Here is a 23,654-nt window from a genome sequence, read left to right on the forward strand (position 1 = left end):
TAGATCAGTAAAATAAGTTACGTTTTGACAGGAAAGTATTGCATATACTTCAATTTTTCTGAAAATTTCAATAAAAACACTTTAGAAAAACATGCCCCCCATGAAAAATTTCTGGAAATTTTTCATCTCTAAAATAAATGTGCTTTTGTCCCACCTTGCAAACAGGGTATATTTCAATGCTTCCTGAAGCATGTGGCTGCCCTAATTCATATTGAATGAACATATGATAGGGTTTTAAAAACATGAAGTGGAAAAACAGATTCTGTTTCCTCTCTCTGAAAACATACAGTAATAGCATGTAAAAATAAAAACCAAAAGCACAATATAAAACTAGTTATTGGCATTCCTAATAAACTTAGATGCATCCCCTGTATACTCTTTCTTTTCTTTATTAAATTAAAAGGTGTATTACACAGATCAATGTCTTCAGTGGGCCTAAATCGGCTTTCACTCTTCTCCCCTTCCACCCTACCAGTCTATAAATAGTTTTCTGGATCTTTTAGCTGCAGCGCCTAACATGTTCCAACACATATTCAGGAAAATGTAGACTACATACTTGTAAACCATCTAGTTTGCAGGGCATTCTTGGATATTCATCTTCTTTCCATTTATTATCTTCCGGATCAAAAGTGAGAATTGAATCACTATAATGACCATTGTAACACAGACCTCCAAGAACCATTATCTGTTTTTCCAACACAGCTACACCATGGCCACTTCTACCAATTGGCATAGAAGCCAAAATAGTCCACTGATCAACATCTGGGTCATAAACCTCTGTGGATGGACATCCCTGAGACTCAAAAGAGGCCCTAAGGATTACACAGACACCTCCAAAAACATAAAGCTTGCCATTATAACAAATCATCTTGTGAAAACATCTTGCATAATTCATTTTGCATTTGTTTTCCCAACAGTTAGTGACCACTTGAGTCCTCCTTGTTCGTTGTTCCACAGTCCCTTCTTTACTGGGGTCAAACACACACACCTGCTTAGATGTGGAAGAGGAAGTAATTCCACCTGTGATGTACAGCTTGTTCCCAAGAACAGTTCCTTCATGTCCATATTTATTGACTGGATAGGGATCCACAAATTCCCATTTATCTTCTGTGATATCATATCGCTCTGTTGAATAAAATGTCTCATCCCTTGTCCTCCCAGCCACAGCATAGATGTACCTGCCAATAACTCCAACAGCAAATTCTGAGCGTGGTACAGACATGTCTGCCATTCTCAACCAAGAGTTTTGTCTTGGGTCATATCTGAACACTTTGGAAGAAGCATGAAATTCACCATCTGGACCGAGCTCTTCCCCACCCAATAAGAATACAAAGTTATTAACAATGGCAAGGCAGTCTGGACGTAAAGGTACTTGTGGGCCTTCCAGCTCCCACCAGACCCTTGGTTTGTGCAGAAGGAGGATTTTACTATTTACCATGCTGTGCCCTATCATTCCTCTAAATACTGCAGTTTGGGGTTTGGCAGAACGAATGCGATTTGATTTCATTTCCATCAAAGGCTGCTGGTGAATACAATGGAAGTAATTCATAGCTTGTTCCACCTCATGCCGCAACTGCCGGGAATAACGATAAAATTCCGATGTTTTCACCTAAGGATAGAGCAAAAATATATGTGTGTGTGTGTATGGATCAAGGAACACACTGTGGAGAAGAAATCGCTTTCAAACAATCACTCAATAAAACCTTGGAACAAATATAAACCACATAATATTAAGTATTACTTGAGGTTCTTGCAAGTCCAGCAAAGCCTTCATACCTTCTGCCCATCCTCCTCCCTTTTGGGTTGCTTGCCCTGACCTATCGATGGAACTCGAATACTGAAACCTATATGTCCATAGATCTTTTTTTCATAACAAGAGAATTGTTCAGAATTATTAATTTGATTAGTGCTTTAGAACTTAAAAAAAATTAATTTGCAGAAAGTGTCTCTTACATGGCAATTTTTAATGTTTCAAACTGAGATGTGGTATAAATAGATGCCCCATGCTTTTACTCTTGTCAAATGAGTCCTTCAAGCAGATACAGTGTTATTTCAATTCATTTGTGGATTGGTAACAGATACTCTGATGTCCAAGAGGGCTTCCGTTGTTCTTTCAAGTGCCATGCCCTTTGGCTACCATTGTCGGATGTCACAATTAACCCAGCAAATCTTAGGCCGCACAACTTTGAGACAGTAGTGAACTCTTCAGCTCTACATTCAAAGATCCATGGACAACTTTTGCTGAATTTAGACAGCAAGATGTAAATTGTATCAAAATATCTTGCTGGGACAGTTCATACTTCAACCAAAAAATGCCACTTCTTTTACTGCTTCTAAAAAAATAGATGACCTCAAATCCTGCCCTCGGACAAGGAATGTACAAGTGGGATAAGATTGTTCTTAAGTGGTACTGCACAGCTGCTACCTGCCACCTTTCACCCTTTCAACCAAAGACTGATCTTGCACTCCCACAATGACCATGTGGTGAACCCCATGCGTTCAAATTTCTGAACTCTTTAGAACTATGTACATTTCAAACATATGCAAAGAATCATCAGTTTTAAACAGTGTAGAAGAATGAAAGTCATATTTTATCATTTAATGCCTAAACTCAAGGCTCCCTTTTTCTCAATATTTATACATATGGACATAGCAAATGTTTCTCAGTCCAGAAGATTTTCTGTTCTGAACTTCTCTTGCAGCTTCTAATACACCACAATATAAGTATATGTCCTCAATTTTCTGTCTCTGGCCGGGCCTAAACATTTAATCAAGAGAATGACAACCAGCACAATACAGTGGTTATAATGTCACATTAAGATGTGAGAGACCTGGGTTCAAATCCCCATTCACCCAGGAACCTCACAGTGACCATTACAGCTGCCAACCTCCAGGTGGGGCCTGGAGATCTCCCACTTTTACAACTCATCTCTATGCTACAGAGAACAGTCCCCTGGAGAAAATGACTGCTTTGATGGGTGGACTGTATGGCATGTACCCTGATGAGATCCTTCCCCTCCCCAGGACCCCCCCCCACAAATCTCCAGATGCTTCCCTATCCAGAGCTGGCAACACTGGTGACCATGGGTCAGTCACTTTCAATCTAATCCAATTCATACGAGTAGTTGGGAAATTAAATATGGGTGATGGCTATGTACACTGAGCACACTAAAGGAAAAATGGGATAAAAATGCAATAGAATAGAATGTGACATTGAATTCATGCAAAAATGATGGAAAAAAACTGCCTGAAAAATGAATTGTTTACTCATTTAGTATTCTTTTATGTCAATAACTAACTAGCATTAATTTCCATGTTGCGGACATTTTGGTAGATACAACCTCTTAGGTTATGAGCAGAGAAAGGAGCTATTCCAAATCTCATATCTTTTAGCCAATTCATTTATATTATTACTACCAAAGAACAATGCCACACAAAGTTGCTACTCCTTACACCAGTGTGCCTCAGTCTATGACTCCTCTTCATTCTCCTAGACAAGAGATCTACATAAATATCTGTCGTGTGGGCAGATATTTAACATATATATCTAAAGTCAGATGTTAAAAACATGAACCTCAGACTACTGAAAGGCCATACTCAGTAACCTATGACTAGAATTTCACATGATGTATTGCACTTGGCACCAAATCTAGGATTCTGTACTGAATCCTGAAAACCTCTGCTTTTAACACACACAACAGTCCTATGGATCTAACTGATTTTGTAACATTGTAGTTCATACAGCAATATACCGATTTTATTTTGAATCAACAGCAGTTGTATGAAAAGCATAGAAAATACGTAAGTAGTTAGGAGGGGACACCAAGAGAAATCTCAGCACCACCAAAACAGACTGCTGTCACAGTAACACCATTAAGACTAGTCAATAGTTGTTCACATCACCACCCCCACACAGGTTGTTAACTAGCACAAAAATACAACTCAAAGCCTGCTCTATATAACCAATAAGCAACACAGTAAATATTCTAAAACATTGGCCTTCCCAAATTAAATTATTTTCTATGTATATGAGAATTCCTCTCTTCACAGAGATTAATGGCAGCTATAAATTTCCTCACAAATCAACCTTCTTGAATTTGTCTTCACTACAACTTTCAGTGATCAAGATGCAACACAGAAAAGGATGCTTATACACTAGGCTTGAATATACTAGGGCCACAAACCAAAGATTTTTAGATGATTAATAATTTGTCTGAAACAATGACACTTTAAATTTAATTTTACATATTACCCAAAGGCTCAAAAGATACTGAAGGTAGCATTTTGTTAACTAAAATGTACTACTTACTGTAAGAAAATATCATATTTAACTTTTTAATTTCCTATTTCATATTACAACACATTAAATTCAGTCCAATAATCAGGACTGTCAAATCTGATTACACTGACCATTGAGAGAAGATACATACACTAACCCACTCTAGTAGGAATCACTGCACACAGCTTCAGGTGACATATGTGGGTTTTTTCATCCCAGGTAACAATCCAACTGTGCATGTGGGATGTGATCTGGAAAGTAATTACTGCATGAAAGTGACTTCTATACATACATCACTCTTGCTAGATCAGGGAGTCTATGCTAGGAGCAGAACATGTAGACAAAATAAGGTAAACCAAGGTCAGCACAGATGTCTAATCTTACTGAAGCCATACATTACATTGTATAGAATTCCCCGCCTCCCCACTTCTGTATGTACTGGCCTCCTGCTCCTAGAGGCCACCACAAGCAATTATTAAGAGAATTCCTACATTTTTGTCCTTTCAATTCATCACATAACCTTATTATTGCCCTACAGAATCCAAGCTTCTAGCACCTTCAGGTTGCAGTCTCTAATCTCTCTTTTTTTAAAATCCCACACAGAGGCAACATCTATATTCCCCTGACTGCATTCAGGAGACCACAGATACTGTCCAGGCACACAAAGTATTCAGAAGAAAATATCTAGAAGCTGAACCCAAATGCTATTAGAAGTTGGAACTGGAGTGGAAGCAGGAGACACTAAGAGAGAAATAGCCATGAAATAAACAGTAAATTAGTATTCTCCAGCAAATATTGCCTAGACTAGACCCCTCTCCTTTGGGAGACCAGCACATGCACAGAAATGCTTCTACGTATAGGGACCTCATTAAGAGACCAATGTGTGAGGTGATGCCAAAACAACTGTTTTTGGATACAAAAAACCAAGATAAATAATATCTTTGGAAATTGAAAATAAAGATGAGAAAAGGTAGGAAAATATTTAACACATAAAGTGAGCAAGGCTACCAAAAATAAAAAAGCAAAGTGACAAGTATGAAAATCAAAAGGAACGTTAAAAGATACATCAAATTAAATGTTTGTAACCAATGACTACAGTACACAACAGTCAGAATACAAACACATTTATTCAGTAAAAAATTCAAGAAATATGGCATTAGGGCTAGGTGGTAGAAAATATCTGTCACTCTTAGTTATTAAGCATGATTTTTAAAACCTGTTATTTCACTCTATTAGTACATAGCACAGAAGTCTCAACTTGAGAAATGTATTTTTAAGCAGATGTACTAATAAGGATTACCTCTGAAAGCCTATTTTAGAGACCTAATTTGTAAGACCCACCATATCAATAAAGTTTCTCCAAATGTATACCTTTATGAATAAGCACATTAACTTAAGCATTCTGCATATTGTTTTCAACAACCATTTTAGACCTGTATATAGTAAGGAAAAATGTCAAACTAGTACGACAGCTATACTTGATATGGCACTGTTACAGACATAACCCTATCTGCCTAATGAAAATTATGAACTCAGAGCAGGTGAAAAATAAATGCAGAAGTACATTTGATTACACAAAGGTAGGGTTGTTTTAAATTAACATCTGTTTAATACAGAACTCTGTGTACAAAATAACACAGAGCATATGAAGCTGTCAGAGGAAAATAAAATTTAGAAGTTATTTGCTTTCTTTTCTCTTTTGAGAAAACACCTTTTTAAAAACTCAGCTTCTAACTCAGTTGAGCCTTATTCAGTTTTAGTCACCAAAACACATCCCTGTAACTCACACCAGTGTTGTTTTCCCCATTTATAACTGAGAAGCATGGACTATCAAAAAGGAATAAAGATGCTGTAATGTTACACAGAAATGAGAGTTAGTTTTCTAAAATGCTCCCCCCCCAAAAAACGTATTTACTTGGAAGCATCATAAGAACTCTATATGTGTCTAATAGCATTGAATACAGGGGAGAAGAAGCCTGCCAACTCAAGACACAACTTCTTTTGTCCTTGATAATCCCTCAGTGCATGACAGGGGATAAATTTTTTCAGCCTTTATAATTTCCTCTTCCTGCCTTCAAACTCTATTTGTGAAACACAGCACACCCTGAATATTACTCTCAGACCACTGTTCTGTGGTGCATCATGCCCTGATTTTTGCCTAACCTTTTACTTCTCCTTGCTTTCCCAACCTTCTTGCTCTTCCTTGAGTATCATCTTAAAGTATCACAGACTGGAAAGTTGCCTTTGCTTGGCTGGTTTGCCTGGTTCAATAACTGGACCATATACTGACAAAACCTCCCACCCTGCGAACCTTCTCCTCCAAAGAAATTCCTTCTGGACCCCTGTCCCCTTACAAAGGGCAACATCCTCAAACCTCAGCACAAGATAAGAAGGTGGAGGAGAAACAAATTGCTTAATGCTACCATTCAAGCAAAACAGGTTCTCCATTTTATATCTTCCCTTTTGTGAGAGAAGAAAAGTGAAGGAGTTACGATCAAAGCTTATAATCTTCTTCACCTTCTTTCTCCTCCTGTAAGGATAATATTGGACAGAGAGGAGGTAGGATGCAACCAAAGTTGCCTGCAAGATCAGACACTTTTATTTGCCTTAAGTAGTGACAACATATCGGCAGGGTGTGAAGTATGTGAACAGCAGCTTTAAAAAATCTAGGAATAAAATACTTTAATTATTGTCTACTATGCTTGTATTGATATTCTATTTTAGATCAGGAATGTAAAATCCTTTAGGATTGAGAGGTTTTGTTCTTTTAAAAACTTATATAAGGTTTGCACAACAGTATTAACAAGAAATCAATTTTTAATTAGACTGACAAGAGTTAGTGCAGCCTTGTCAGCTTAGGCTCTGTATCTATTTATAAGGAGAGGCAACATGGGGTACTATTGAAAGGGTCAGTTTAAGAGCCTGTATTTATTTTAGGAGGACCCTATATTTAATACCCACTCTGGCAAGACACTTACCAGTAGTGCAATCCTTTGCAGAGTTGAGTGGTCTTCAAAGACGACCTCTGGTGACAGCTGGATCAAGGCGGGTCAGGGCTGCTGATTTTGTTAGATCTATCAGCAGCCTTTGACATGGTCGATCATGATCTTTTAGACCACCGCCTCGCCGACGGGGATTCAGGGTACAGCTTGCCAATGGCTGTGCTCCTTTCTCCAAGGTCCGGGACAGAGGGTGGCACTGGGGGAGATGGTGTCACAGTGGCACCCTTTGGTATGTGGGGTGCCGCAAGGAGCTATCCTCTCCCATATGTTGTTTAACATCTATATGCGCCCCCTTGCCGAGCTAGTCCAGAGTTTCGGGCTGGGGTGTCATCAGTATGCTGATGACATCCAGCTTTATCTGCTGATGGACGGCCATCCGGACTCCATCCCGGACACACTGGCCGGGTGTTTGGACACCGTGACTGGTTGGTTAAGAAAAAGCTGGCTGAAGCTGAATCCAGCAAAGACAGAGGTCCTGTGGCTAGGCCGGGGTAGCCTGGGATTGGGTGCCAGCTCCCAACTCTTGATGGTGTGCAACTGACATCTGCACCCATCGTCAAGAGTCTGGGTGTGAGATCCTCAACACCTCCTTGTCCATGGAGGCCCAGGTGGTTTTTCTACATCTTCGCCGAGCCCGGCAGCTGGTGCCCTATCTCTCCTGCCCTGACCTTGCCATGGTGATCCACGTGATGGTCACCTCTAGGCTAGACTACTGTAACTCGCTCTACATAGGGCTGCCCTTGAGACATTCAGCGGCTCCAATTGGTACAGAACGTGGTGGCAAGACTCCTCACAGGGGTCTTGCCCCAAGAGCATATAAAGCCAGTGCTCTGCCAACTGCACTGGCTCCATCTGGAGTATCATATCAGGTTCAAGGTGCTGGTTTTGACCTTTAAAGCCTTAAACGGCTTAGAACCTTTGTATCTTCAGGACCACCTCTCCTGGTATACCCCCTGAAGATCTTTACGATTGTCTGATTATAACCTACTAGTGGTCCCAAGCACTAAGAGTATGTGGCTGTCCTTGACAAGAGCCAGGGCCTTTTTGGCCCTGGCGCCGGCCTGGTGGAATGCTCTGTCTGGTGACATCAGGGCCATACGGGACCTTAAAGAGTTCCGTAGCGCCTGCAAGACAGAGCTATTCCACCAGGCCTATGGTTGAGGACAGCCACGAATGTCATCTTGCTGGCCTCCCTATTCCCCTCCTTTTATATTATTTTATGTTAGCTGAGGAGTACCTGCAGCCTCTCTCAGGCAACATGAGTGTTATTTAGGCACCATCTGTAGTTTTTGTGGTTTTTAAGTTTAATTGGAATTTTATTGTTTTAAATTTAGACTTTTTGGATAATTGTTATTATTATATCGATGTATTTTATATGATATCATATAAAATACATCAATGACATTTGCTCTGAGCCTGGCTGCAGTCGGGGAGGGTGACCTATAAATTGCAAAAATAAATAAACAAACAAACAAATAAAGAAAGAAAAGAGTGTAATTCTATTTAGGACTGCATTAAGTTAATTGAGCTCTGCTTAGGATTCAACTGTCAGTAACTCTGGGCCTGTCATATCTCAGTCCAACCAACCATTACAGTGTTGTTCAGAGGGAAAAGGGGGGGGGGGTCAGAACCAGATACATGGGTCAGGAAATTTTATTGTGTTTTTTTTCTGTAGAAAATTTTCCATTTCTAAAGATTCACCATTTCATAAGACTAACAATGAATAGATGACATTCTTAACACAGTATCAGGCAAGCTGGATTTGTAAAGGGGGATTTTTTAATGTTGCTATCAAGTCACAGCTGACTTATAGCAACCCCATAGTATTTTCAAGGCAAGGGGGAATGAATAAATGGATCATTATTTTATTGATTAAATGGGGGAGCTGACTGTTCTGCCAGGTCTCTCAGCGGCAAATATGATTTTAATGCACCATCTTATATATTAATATTAATTTATATTGTTATGGTTTTAATAATTTTAAATGTAGATATATTATGATCCTATTGCTGTTTTTATCTGTTGTTACCCGCCATGAGCCTGACTTGTCCAGGAATTGAGGGCAGGTTAGAAACCTAAATAAATAAAGTAATCTAGATGTTTAAAAATTATCATGATTTAGCTGTGCAGGACAAAACAAACCCAATGATAAAATTCTTATGTACATGAGTCTCAACTCACATGGTAAAACGGAGATCATAACCACAAGTCTTATATGGAACTACCAAGTAATGCTAGAGAGAGTGAAACTGAGAGTCCCCATTAACATTCATGGAAGAGAGTTAAATTCTGTTGAAACAGATAAGTGGACAACCATGACCATGCTATGCCATGCCAAGGTCTTTGGGGTATGCTAAAATTAGAGTGTCAATAATTTTAGTGCCCACAGGGTTTTTTCCTTAAAATGAAATAATGTAAAGAAAGCATGTTATGCTATTTTTACAATTATTATTCCAATAAAAATGATTTCCACATAGAACTTTTAATTTGTTTGAGCATTTAAACTACACTTGATGTATTTTTTCCCTTCATCAAAATATTTAAATTCAAGCATTTGTTGCTATGAGAGCATAAAATGAACATGGGTTACTTTTAAATTTGTTTGCTAAATAGAAGTCAAAATAAATATGCTAAACCTGAATATTTAAGGAATTTGAAAATTTTTTAACTCATATATTTCCAAAAAATCTACACCACCGGTGAGCACAGTGTATACTCCTTGGAGGTAGGATGGGATAAATATCTGAATAAATAAATAAATAAATGTTTTCTCTATCACTGTCAATCAAAAAACAAAGCTGCAAACCTACCTGTTTCCTGGCTGTAAATCCTGCTAGTTTGCATTTGGGGGGATTGTTTTAAAAGCTAGATGGCACTCGTTTCAGACACTGAAGACTTCAATGTTCCATTTTAGGTCTTATTTTTCCCTCCTCCTAATTCTGGGAATTTTACTCATGACAGATGAACAGCATGCTGCCCTAACCGCAATGATGAATTCTAACTATTGCTTTCAAAGGCACCAACCTTTTCAAAAACACTGGATGGTGTCATCAAACAAAACCTGATGTTCTGAATGATGGTGTCGGTATGCCTCCAGCGTCTTCTATCATGCCGCAACCAAGCCTGAACAGCCTCGTAGAGTTCTATTTCTGGGAACCTGCTCAGATGATCATTATCCAAGTACGTCATGAGTTTTTCAAAGCTCAGATAGGACAAAAAGTCAGGTCTGGCCATGAGTGGCACAAAATTCTCTAACAAAAAGGAGTCCAGCTTTTCTCTGACTCCCTCGATGTTTACACCAAAGTCATCTAAGAGCCTCATAATTTCAGCACAATTTTCCAAGCAGATTTTTGCTAAAAGAAAGGAGCAGCAGAACTTCACCACCTCAATAAGCTGAACATACATGGCAGCCTGCAGGATCTCATGAACAGTGGTCATGCTCAGTTCAATGGTTCCATAGTACATAAACTGGAGAACATGGCTGAAGCCTGTAGCTGTTAGACCTTTCAAGTGGATTTTGTCTTGATCCCGCTCTCTCATATCAGCTGTGAACATAATTCGGAAGTAATCACTTTGGGTGGCAAGCAGTGCTTTATGAGCCTGAAATTGATGATCCTCAATAACAAGAGTGACGTCAAGAAGCAATCCCTCCTCATATAGTGTTCTGAACCCAGCAGAGACGCTGGTGTCATGGATGGAGGAGCTAAAGCCTTCCACGTCCCCTGCCATGAATCACCTGGAAAAAAGTGAAAACACAAAACATCATAATTTCTAAGAATTCATAAAGTATAAACACATAGCAACTTTCTAAACAAATCATCATACTTTGATACAAATGCAAAGTGGCATTTTGCTAAATAGCAAAGTTTTGCTTCTAGAGTAGAGAGAGGTGGCCCTTATAAGCTACTTATAACAATTTCTAAAATATGCAACAATGGCTAAAATGACTTATGAACTAAATCCCAAACTCTGTGATTCCATTGAGCAATTCGAGGAGAAGTGGGCATCTTTTTATACTTATATGAAATGCAATTAACACGAACGAAGTATGCTAAAATATTATAACAAACTCTGTTTTATATTTTTTTATCTCAATTAACTGCCAAAAAGAATAAGAATTTTTAAAATATAAGAGATTACCCTGATGCGAGTATAACAAACTAAAGTTATTTTGTAACTATATTTTATTTAGAAATCATTTTACAATACTGTATTGTTTTTACAATGTTAACGTTTACCCCGTTCCCTTTTTCTTTCCCTGTACCCCTCAACTATATAAATAGAGCAACAAAAAGTTTTTTTAAAAAAAAAAAAATTTCTAAAATTACATTTTTTAAGCTCCAAGGTATCACATTAGCCAAAAACCACAGCAATGGGTTTAGCTGGGGGGGGGGGGGAGCAAAAGCTCAACCATACAAAGTATTTGCTGCATATAAGTGAGGTGGTAAATAATTTTGTTTCCTCAGTGAAGGAGTCTTGCGGTAGAATGGAATAAAGCACTCACAACCAGACTCATCCATAAAGTTCTACACTGGAACACAGTAGCAAGTCATAAAGTGAGAATGAAGACTTTGAACCCGCTCTCACTACCCTCCTTACAAGTGGCTTACACTCCATAGCAATTAAACATCCAACTTCCCTTCTCTTTAAATAGTTATATTTTATAAGTACAATTATTTTGGCCATTCTATCTAAATTCATGGAGAGAGATGAAAAGCTAATCTGGAGGTTCTAAAGACAATTTTGACATTCTGAAATTCTGAAAATTCTTTATAAATAGTGTATCTTAAAGGTTTTCACATTTTAGATTGAGCAGATCTATTTTAAAATACAAGACATTAATTTATATAAAAGCATAAATCACTGGCTATAAGCAGAAAACTGGCACGAACTACACTTACAGTTTACAGAAGGAAAAAAGGTACAGGTATATTAAGCTTGACCTTTACCTGGGAATAATATAATTGTTAACACCTACAGGAAAGAGTATCAGCCACCACTGTTTTATTAAGGAACAAATCAAGAACAATCAGTTTTTCTTATAAGATTTCTAGTTCACTAGACAAAAGGTAACAAACTCAAATATCTTGATTTCAGCCAGGCATTTGACCTAACAGCAATACTATATAAGATGTTTAATAAATATGGACAAGAATAAACTGTTATCAAAAAAGTATGCAGAGGCAATTTGCAAAGGTCAACACAATGTTCAGTATTTCCAACATTTTCATTTATGATTAAGGAAAATGGAGCACAGTACAATCAGCAAAATTGCAGATTTTACCAAAATGAGAACTGTAAATATAAAGACTATGTAAAATAAGCTGTGCTAGAAAGCAGCAAAAATTAAACCTAACAATAAGAAATCTAGAGTCAAAGTTCAACAGCCAGTCTAAGTGAGGGAGGTAGTAATACACCCAAGACTTGGAGTCTAAAGTAGATTGCAAATTGAACACAAATCATCCATGTGAAGCTATGACAACAACAACAAACTAATGACACCTGAAGTTGTATAAACCAGAACACCATTTTCGAGAGAAGCATTCTACATAGAGCTGAAAAACCGTTCTCAGTTCAGGCTACTACAGCTACAGTCATACTAGAAGGGAGTTCAACAAGATGGTATAACAGTGGCATGGGTTAGATTCATTACTTGCTACTAAGTCTTTTTCTCAGCAGCAATTAAGAAAAACAAAGTGCTTTGAAAAGAGATAGGGTCCAGTAGCACCATAAAGGCTAACAAAATTTCTGGCAGGGTATGAGCTTTCATGTGAGTCACAAAAGCTCATACCCTGCCAGAAATTTTGTTAGCCTTTATGGTGCTACTGGACTCTTGCTCTTTTCTACTGCTACAGACAAACTAACACGGCTACTCATCGAAGTGCTTTGAATTTTGCCTCTGACATCAGGACAGAATGTTATAACAACAGTTTTCTATTAAGTCAGTTATCCTTCCTTCCTTTATCCCTTAGAAGCTCCTTGATCCATTGATCTTGAGCAGTGTAAATCTAATGTTTGAGGGATATAAGGACAGAAATAAATCTTGCCACTGACAATGTAGCCTTGGGATCCCTGTCACTTAATAAAAAAGGCATTATATCAGAGACAGAGGCATTAGATTTATATGTTAAAAGGGGAAAGATATGTTAAAAGGTGATCAAAGTTCCTCATAAAAGCGGCATTCCAAGAGGGCATGAGTTAATGAATCAATAGAGCCAGAAGAGCAAGGACAGGTCCTGTCTGGGTATGGTATATTCAAAATCCTGCCCTGCATAACCATAGAGGGGTTAGCATTCAGTCTAGCTAAACAGAAGGCTCTAGAAAGACGAGTTGTCAAATAATAAGTATAAGCGGGCAAACTGCGTGGTGGTGGTATTCCGAAAAACTGAGATGAACAAACGCGGCGAGCACGAAAAGTAGTGCTGTTATAATCAAGCTCTTTAATGTGTTTTTTAATTTTGGTGAAAGCTTCAATTTTCCCAAGATCTAATAACATATCCTGCAAGAAACCCAACAATGACAATTTCTCATCTAAGTTTTTCCATGAGGATTTGAAAGGGTCCTGCTTCAGAGAACCTAGGAGCCCCTCAGTGCAAAGTGTACCTTAAGTTGTAACTCAAAGGTGGCCAACCTTAAGCTCAAGACCTTTGGTCAAAGGAGCTAGTAAATAAATGGAATGGAAAGGTGGCCAACCATGCCCTGGCTTCCAGCGACATTTGGCCAAACTCGGAGCGAAGGGTAACGCCAGCAACACATCGAGGGGCATTTAAGAGTTTTCGTAAAAAATGAAGCCATGGACAATCTACAGATTCATTCACAACAGTCATCCAAATGGCAACACCAAAAAGGACAACTGGAATGATTTTAAAGGTGAAAACCCGAATAGCCCCTGGGATATATTTGCTGCCTTTGGTATGGAAAAAAATTGACAATAGCTCCAGCCCCAGGTTTAATTTTGTTGGACACTGCTTTTTGATGGGCATTCCAATTTGTGCGTGTGTGTGTTAAGTGCCGTCAAGTCGTTTCCGACTCATGGCGACCCTATGAATCAATGTCCTCCAAAGTATCCTAACCGCCCTGCTCGGTGGTTCTTGTAGGTTATCCGGGCTGTGTGACCGTGGTCTTGGTATTTTCTTTCCCGACGTTTCGCCAGCAGCTGTGGCAGGCATCTTCAGAGGATTAACACTGAAGGACAGTGTCTCTGAAGGACACTGTCCTTCAGTTTTAATCCTCTGAAGATGCCTGCCACAGCTGCTGGCGAAACGTCGGGAAAGAAAATACCAAGACCACGGTCACACAGCCCGGATAACCTACAAGAACCAATGAACTCTGACCGTGAAAGCCTTTGACAGCCCTGCTCAGATCTTGCAAATTGAGGGCCGTGGCTTCCTTTATTGAGTCAATCCATCTCTTGCTGGGTCTTCCTCTTTTCCTGCTGCCTTCAACTTTTCCTAGCATGATTGTCTTTTCCAGTGGCTCTTGTCTTCTCATAATATGTCCAAAGTACAACAGCCTCAGTTTAGTCATTTTAGCTTCTAGGGTCAGTTCAGGCTTGATTTGATCTAGACCCCACTGATTTCTTTTTTTGGTGGTCCAGGGTATCCGTAACACTCTCCTCCATCACCACATTTCAAAAGAATCTACTTTCTTCCTATCAGCTTTCTTCATTGTCCAGCTCTCACACCCATACATAGTAATAGGGAATACGATGGCATGAGTTAACCTGATCTTGGTTGCCAGTGACACATCCTTACACTTCAGAATCTTTTCTAGCTCCTTCATGGCTGCCCTTCCCAGTCTCAATCTCCTTCTGATTTCTTGGCTGCCGTCTCCCTTTTGGCTGATGATGGAACCAAGGAATAGAAAGTCTTCAACAATTTCAATTTCCTCATTGTCAACCTTAAAGTTGTGCAATTCTCCTGTAGTCATTACTTTTGTCTTCCTGATGTTCGCTGCAATCCTGCTTTGGTACTTTCTCTTCTAACTTTCAGCAGTAGTCATTTCAAGTCTTTACTATTTTCTGCCAGTAATGTAGTATCATCGGCATATCTCAAATTGTTAATGTTCCTCCCCCCCTATTTTCACTCCACCTTGCTCTAAATCTAATCCAGCTTTCCTAATGATATGTTCTGCATACCAATTGAAGAGGTAGGGAGATAAAATACATCCTTGTCTAACACCTTTGCAATTGGAAACCATTCTGTTTCTCCATATTCTGTCCTAACCGTGGCCTCTTGTCCAGAATACAGGTTGCCCATCAAAACAATCAGATGTACGCCCATTTCCTTTAAAACCAGCCACAGCTTTTCATGATCCACACAGTCAAAAGCTTTCTTTTGTAAGTTTGCAATATGATCTCTAGTGCCTCTTCCTCTTCTGAATCCAACTTGAACATCAGGCATTTCTCGTTCCATATATGGTAACAGTCTGTGTTGTAGGATTTTGAGCATCACTTCACCTGCATGAGAAATTAATGCGATGGTTCGATAGTTGCTGCAATCTTTGACATCTCCTTTCTTTGGAATTGGGATATAAACTGATCGTTTCCAGTCTGTGGGCCATTGTTTTGTTTTCCATATTTGTTGGCATATTCTTGTCAAGATTTTAATGGACTCCGTTTCTGTGGCTTGGAATAGCTCTATTGATATCCTATCTGCTCCTGGTGCTTTGTTTTTCCCAGTTGCTCTCAGTGCAGCTGTCACTTTATGTGAGGATGTCAGCCAAGGATGGGGACAGAGGATCAATGGTCTTTCTTCGGCCCCACTGGACAAACGGTGTGGCATTCCAGGTAAATTCTTCTGGTCGTGGGCCTGCGTAACTCCATCTTGGTACTCACCGCCTCTGAACTGTAACCGCATCCTAAGAGCATGCGCCTTTCAATAGCCATGCGGTCAGCCTGAACCAGTCGGGGACTGGATGGTGGACAGGACCAATGCAGAAGATCCAGCCGGAGAGGCAACCATCATGGCTCATGTAGACAGCTCCTTCAGAACTGGATACCACAGGCGCCAAGGCCAGTCCAGTGCCACCAGGATCACCATGGCCTTCTCCTTGCGCACCTTCCTGAGAACTCTGGGAAGCAAGGGTAGGGGTGGAAAAGCATACAGTAGTCCCTCCGGCCAGGGACCAATCAAGGCATCTACTTGCTCTGCTCCCTGCTGATGGAATCCGGAAAAGAAGCGTTCCAGTTGATGGTTTTTCCTGGATGCAAACAGATTTACCCTGGGGAGGCCAAATAATTTGGAGATCTGTTGAAAAACATTGCTGTTCAGTGACCACTTGCCTTCGACCAGGTTCTGCCTGCTCAGCCAGTCCACATGTTCATTTTGAACTCCCTGGATGTACTCTGCCTTGAGAGAGCAGAGGTGGCTCTCCGCCCACCGCAGGATAGGTACCACTTCTGGATGCAGACAAGATGAGCGGGAGCCCCCGTTTGTTGACATGGGCTTTTGCTGTGGTGTTGTCCGGCCACACTAAAACATGCTTGTTTCTTAGCATGGGACTGAAGGCAGTTAGAGCTTTCCTGATGACCCTTATTTCTAGCACATTGATGTGCAATGACTTCTCCTGGTGGCTCCACTGACCCTGGGCCAGATGCTCTTGTAACGTGGCTCCCCAGCCCTCCAGACTCACTTCCACAAGGACCCGATCCAGATTTACATGGATGCAAGACACACCCCTGTTCAGGTAAGAAGGAACTGTCCACCAACGGAGACTCTTGCAGACCTGAGCCCACAAATGCACCTGAGAATCCTCCCTCAAGAGAATTTGGTTCTGAAAGGGTCAAAGTGCCCATTGAAGCAGACGAGCATGGAACCTGTCCCATGGTGCACAGGTTAGGCATGAAATCATCAGTTCTTGAAGCTTTGCCAGGGTCATCAGTCTCGTGGATTTTGCCCTCGCTGGCAAAATATACTATCTTTTCTACCTTCTCCGGGGGCAACATCACTGAGTTGTTTGAAGTATCCAGGATGACTCCTAGGTGGAGCAGGTGTTTTTTTTATAAATTTTTATTAATTTTTATAACATAAAAAATACAATAATATTAAAAAAAATTAAAAAGAAAATACAAAAGAGTATCTATATATACTTGTTAATACATTCGTTGTTACAAAATTATAAGGTCCAAAAAGATACCCCACCTTAAAAAAGTGACCCATCACCCGACTTCCGAAGAAGTGTCTTAACGATTTTAAAAATATCTATTAACAGTAAAATATAAAAATATTAAAACTAGTTTCTATAACTCACTAATTAAAGTAGTAAAATCCATTTTTGCCAGTTTATCCCAATATGTGACGGCCTTTGCCCAAGTTTTTTTAAATTCTTCTATATCTTTTCCATGTAGGAATTCAGTTATTTTGGCCATCCTCATATACATCCATAATTTCTCTCTCCAGTCACAAATTGAAGGTTTATTCACTTGCTTCCAAACTTTAGCTATTACAATTCTTGCAGCAGCAAAACTATATTGACAAATAACCCTGTCATTATTACACATATTGTTTTGTGGAATTCCCAATAAACAAAATGCAGGTTTTCTTTTTACTCTACCATTAATCAAATTATTAGTTTCCCTAATAACTTTTTTCCAAAAACTTTTAATTTTTTCACATATCCACCATACATGCATAAAAGTGCCTCTTTCCTTTCCACATTTCCAACATAAATCCATATCTCCTTTTTTCATTTTAGATATCATCACAGGTGTTATATACCATCTATTAAACATTTTATATAAGTTTTCTCTGATTTCATTAGTTATTGTGAATTTAAATTCTCTCTACCATAAATTTTCCCATATTTCCAAATCAATATTAAATCCTAACTCTTTCATCCATTTCACCATTACCGGTTTAATTCTTTCTTGTTTTAAATTAGTTTCAATTAATAATTTATATATTCTTCCTATCAGACCTTTATTTCCCTTTATTAATATTTTTTCCAGTTTGGATTTATTTTTATGAAATCCAAGCTGATTTTCTTAAGACCCATTCTCCCTCTTTACATTCAATAATTTCTCTATATACATCCATTTCTAAATTTAAATATATCCCTCTCTTCATATAAGCTTCTACTGGATTGATCCATCCCGGGGTCTTATTTTCCAAATTCCTTCTATATTTTTTCCAAATTTGAAATAATCCAACTCTAATAATGTGAATGTTAAAATCTTTATTTACCTTCTCCTTGTCATACCATAAGAATGCATGCCATCCAAAACGTAGGTTAAAACCTTCTAATTCTAATCTTTTAGTATTCTCTAACAAAATCCAGGTCTTTAATCAGGCGAAACAGGATGCCCAGTGGAGCAGATGTTGAGGGGAAGTAATGTTCTTCTGCCACTTTATTAGATAACTGTGACTCTCTAAGAACTGAATGACCCTGCGAGTGTGTGATTGGGCTAACTCCTTGGACTGGGCAAAGATTAAAATGTCGTCCAAGTAAGGGTGCAATTGACCAAAACCTTGGTAAAGACCCTGGGGACTGATGCCAACCCGAAAGATAGAGCCCAGAATTGGAAATGTTCTCCCTAGTAAGCAAACCTTAGGAACTTTCTGTGGGCTAGATGTACGGGTATATGGAGGTACATCTCTGTTAAATCTATGGAGGACAGGAAGGCACCTGGACGGAGAGCTTCTAGAATGGACTGAAGCGTCTCCATGTGGAACTTTTTGCGCTAGATAAACCGATTTACAAACTTCAGGTCCAAGATTGCAGTGACCTGGCATCATTGCTTGCCCTGCTTCTGGGACTTATCTGACTTGTAGTTGAAACTAGAGTGGTAACCGGCAGGCCAGGACCTGAGCCAAAGGGCCCGTCTCATGGCCACTGAAGTGGCTATGGCCCGTTCTTCAAATGTCATCACATCCAAGGAGGCATCGCTATAAAACTGGACACCTTCAGTACTCTGCTCAGTCCTTTTGCCACCTTTCTGTTTTCCCCTGAAAGGAGCTGAATTAATTTTCTTATCCAGACAATTGAAGCCCTTGCAAATATCGAGGCTGTAGCCGAGGCCTGAATTGCAAGGGTAGCTGCCTTTTCTATCTAAAGTCTGCTTTTCTATCTAATGCATCATTAATATTTCCCATGCCATCCTCCAAGACTAGCTCCAAAGATTGCAGGGCCGCCATGGGGGCATCTACCAGGGACACCTTCAGCATTTCCATAGCTGATGGAGCCAAGTTGTAAAGCTTTTTAACCTGAGCCAGGAACTGCTTATTTGAATCAGGTTTGTCTGACTCTGCTCTAATTAAACCAGGGGTGGGGAACCCTTTTTCCGCCAAGGGCCATTTGGATATTTATAACATCATTTGCAGGCCATACAAAATTATCAACTTAAAAATTAGCCGACCAAGCCCCAAGCAGGCAGCTGCCCCAGATGACCCCCCCATTGCAGGCAAGCAGGCAGGCATCCAGCCGGTGGTGCACTCGCCCTCCTGGTGGCACAGGATGGTCTGTTGCACCAGCCAGGCATAGCCATCCAGCCACACGCTGGAGTTGCTCCTGTTTCGCATGGTCGGGGCCAGATTCTTCAGCCGACTCCTACCTCCACCTACAGGGATTAAATGAGGACACACTGGCTAAGAACTCTCCCCCCCATGAGCATTCTGGCTCTGCCCCCTTTAACCCCTCCATTGTTGCCACTTCTGCCCCCAGCCCGCTCGCAGTACATAGGGAATACGTTTCTCCACGGCCCGGGTGGGAAAGGGTTAACACAGTTTCTTGGGTGGTCCTAGCAGCTCCATAGCGAACGACTCTTCTGCAGGTGGGGGGTTCCTTTTCTTGGCAAAACAAACTCACATCTGCCTTGAATAGAGGCTATTCCTGTCCGCAGGAGGGGGCGGATCGCCAGTCTTAGATCCTTCTGAGCTACAGATCTGCCAGGACCCACGAAGGGCCAGACCAAATGATTTCGAGGGCCTTAAATGGCCTCTGGGCTGGACGTTCCCCACCCCTGAATTAAACGCTCAATGTAGGCTGGCAAAGAAACCGATTTATCCTTGCTCTAATGGAAAGAAAAAAACTCTTTATCCCCAATGGTCTTGGATTTGACCTTTGGATGTTCACAGTGGGGAGGCTCCTCGTTTAGATGGAGACCCAATAGGGTTTTCAAGGCAAGATACTAACTGAGGTGGTTTGCCATTGTCTTTCCTTGCTTAGCAACCCTGGTGGTCTCCCATCCAACTATAAACCCAAGGTTAATTCTGCTTAGCTTCTGAGATCTGATGAGATCAGGCTAGCCTGGGCCATACAGGTGAGGGCAATAGATACAGTACCTGTACCTTTAAAAATGAATGTTCTCTAAAATCTCAGACCACTGTTAAGGTTGCTAAGCAACCTCAATAAAACTGCCAGCCTTCAAACCTTGGTTTCTGCCAGTAAAAGGCAGAAAGGAAGGCCCTTTCCAGGGTTATTTTGGCCTTCCAGTCAACCCCTCTTCCCTTCCCTCCTGTCCTGGAGGAAAGACTCATTGCAGAAGGCTCAGTAGCAATCAGTGGAAAACTTGCTACCATGCAATTTGAATGACTCCCCCAGGTGTGGTGGTGGCTACCAGATAATGTGATGCCACATGACTTGCCTGGGCCCAGTGGCAGCCTTCATACAACTTGTGCGACTTGGTTGGGTTGGGCAGAAGTCATCATAAAACTCACCCGAGTGATCTGTAACTGCACAACGTTTGTCACTGAGCCAGACTTTTCTCCGGGAGATAGTGCCAGGAGGAGGGAAGGAAGAAAAGTTGAGAGCCAGTGTGTTGTAGTAGTTATGTTAGATTAGCATCTGGGAGACCCAGATTCAAATCCCTGCTCGGCCATGGAAGCTTGCTGACTTTGGGCCAGTCACTCTCAGCCTAATCCACTTCACAGGGTTGTTATGAGGATAAAATGGAGAAGACCACGATATAAGCTGCTTTGAGTCCCCACAAAGGGGAAAAGAGAAAGGATTTGGGAGCTTCCGAGAGAAAGATGCGTGTATACATCTAACAATACACTTTTTTATACTCCATGTCCCAAGTAATTTAACAATCCTTTCACCTTATGCCAACTTCAGCTGATAAATTAGTCTAGTTACTTCCTCGACAACATCAGTCTTACCTGTGCATGGACCAATCTGTCACCTGTTTACCGTTAACAGAAAATGAAATCATGGTTTGAAGATGGTTTCAACAGACCTGACAATAGTGGTTAATGCTAAGAACATAGATAGGGAAAGGATGGGAAGAATTTATGAGACACGGAAACAGAACAGATGAGCAGCTCATTCCTAGTTCCTTAGCCATAGTTAGTTACACTAAATTATATCTGTACCAGACCAGCCTATACCGCTGTTCTCCCTAGCAATACTTGGCCCAGAACTTACACCGAAAGCAACACACAGTAAAAGGCACAACACTGTAATATGTACTTAGGCCATGAGATGAGATATAAATCTGGGATCCCCTGGTCTTTATGTAACATCAAACCACTCTATCATACTGGCTCAGCTAAAACTATTCTTACCAACATCTAATTTTCTTAGGTCACAATTTTACATCAGCTCTAATTAGTGGACTCAGGGTTCTAGTAAACAATTGCTTTCATGGATTTCAACTGCAGACATAAGACTATTCAAGTGTAACAATCTCCTAAAATGTAACTGACAAGAGAATCTGCAATTCCGCAGTAAAACATCGCAAACCACTTCAATCTCATATAACAAAGAACTATAAAGGAAATCTCATATTGTACATTTAAATTATTCCAAATAACTGCTGCCCAAAGTTGTTTGATCTTTTTTATACATTAGATTTCCTGGAATTTTGTTCCCTTTTACTAGCTGCGCTTCCCAATAAGCAAAGATATGTCAATACCTTAAGAGAAAACTGAGTGTGTGTATGCCTTTACATTTAAAATATTATAGAAATATATTAAGTTATACCCTTTGATCCTAATAAACTATTCCAATACGATGAGTTGGATCCAAATGTTTTTCCTACAAAGTGGAGGGGGACCTCCTCACATGCTGTTCCTGAGAGCCCTAGAAGCTTCCAGGAGCAGTATTTTGGGTAGTACAGTGAGCTGCACCAGGAAGGGGAGCATGGAAAAGTTTTGTTCCTTCAGTGGAACTCAGCTTTGCAGACCAGTGCATCTAATCTAATATTTAAAGATATAATGCTGCCTGCTATCAAGAACCAAAATATCTGCCAATGACAGACTACATGAAGAGTAAATATACATCATCTTAGCACACTCAACTTGAATTCCACAGATGCATTTATAGCTGCTACAAGCGCCATTTTCCAGACAGACAATTCCAACAGTCCAATATTCATAGCCCAATATATTTATGCATGTGAAAATTCCACAACTTTTCAAATGCATACCACAATTATGCACACTGTATAAACCAAAAGTTATACATTACATATTTTGTGGCTATCCCCCTGCACATACTAGTCTTACTTCTGCAAATGTCACTTATCCAGTATTGACCTTGAAAATAGTTTGTACTCTAGGACAAAAGAGTTTAATTCACAGCTCTTTAATTTGTTTGAGTGGAACAGAAGCCAATCCTATATATGCTACAGGGAATAAGATCCACCAGACAGTGAAACTCACCTGAGAGTAAACATGCATAGGAGCAGATCATACACATAATGCAGTGTTAAAAAGCAAGTGTAATAAGTGTAATAAGATGCTTAACTTAAGAACTTTTAACCAAGGTTTACACCTTAAGAGACTCTCCAAATACACGTGGTATTTTAATAGATTTTGGAGGATGTTCACTATGAGTGAACATTAGTTATTAGCTGTGAAGGAACATTGCCTGCAGACAATCAACAAGGATAAATCCACAATGTTTTTCCAATGTGCACACAGTTCAGAACTTTTAGCAGCTTTTCAGCACTTATGTAACAAAATAAGATTTGAATAAGAAAGGCAACAATATAAAAGAGCACTCTTTAAAATAAGTATAAGGTAGTAATTAATTCATGTTAAGTTATTAAAAAGTTATATGAACTGGGATCTTCTCTGCACAACAATGTAATACTCTAACTCCAAGCATTTTTAATATTTCTCTAACTCTGAGCATTTTTAATATCTCTCTAACAGCTCAGAGAAAGAATGTATCTTCAGAACTGTCATTCTGCGAAGTAGGACTCTCAAGCCTAATAGATCTTCAGCATCTTAAAAATAATTTTAAAATGCCTAAAATGTGCTTATCACTGTAAACCTTTTTACTATAACATTTACCCAACTACACACAAGCTGTTATAATCTGAACCAGTCTCAAAGGTCACCCGAAGGTCACCCAAACATTTATTATTTGCAATGAACTTATTTTGTCCATCTAACATCCTTGCAAGTACACTTGCAAATGATAGGTAGACT

The 23,654-nt window shown here is 39.8% G+C and overlaps 1 protein-coding gene across 2 annotated transcripts in view; it reads right to left on the reverse strand.

The window, feature by feature from the left end:
• Positions 1 to 366: 366 nt before the first annotated feature.
• Positions 367 to 23,654, reverse strand: part of KLHL15 (kelch like family member 15) — a 28,800-nt gene continuing 5,512 nt past the window's right edge. For both annotated transcript variants that reach the window (XM_056861966.1, XM_056861965.1), the window contains exons 2-3: positions 10,306 to 11,017; positions 367 to 1,609 (exon numbers count right to left, since the gene is read on the reverse strand). In XM_056861966.1, coding sequence (XP_056717944.1) covers positions 500 to 1,609; positions 10,306 to 11,010 — 1,815 coding nt within the window. In that variant the 5' untranslated portion in view covers positions 11,011 to 11,017 and the 3' untranslated portion in view covers positions 367 to 499. The remainder of the gene's footprint in view (positions 1,610 to 10,305; positions 11,018 to 23,654) is intronic.

Source organism: Euleptes europaea, chromosome 16 (genome assembly GCF_029931775.1).
Source record: "Euleptes europaea isolate rEulEur1 chromosome 16, rEulEur1.hap1, whole genome shotgun sequence".
Classification (NCBI taxonomy): Eukaryota; Metazoa; Chordata; class Lepidosauria; order Squamata; family Sphaerodactylidae; genus Euleptes; species Euleptes europaea.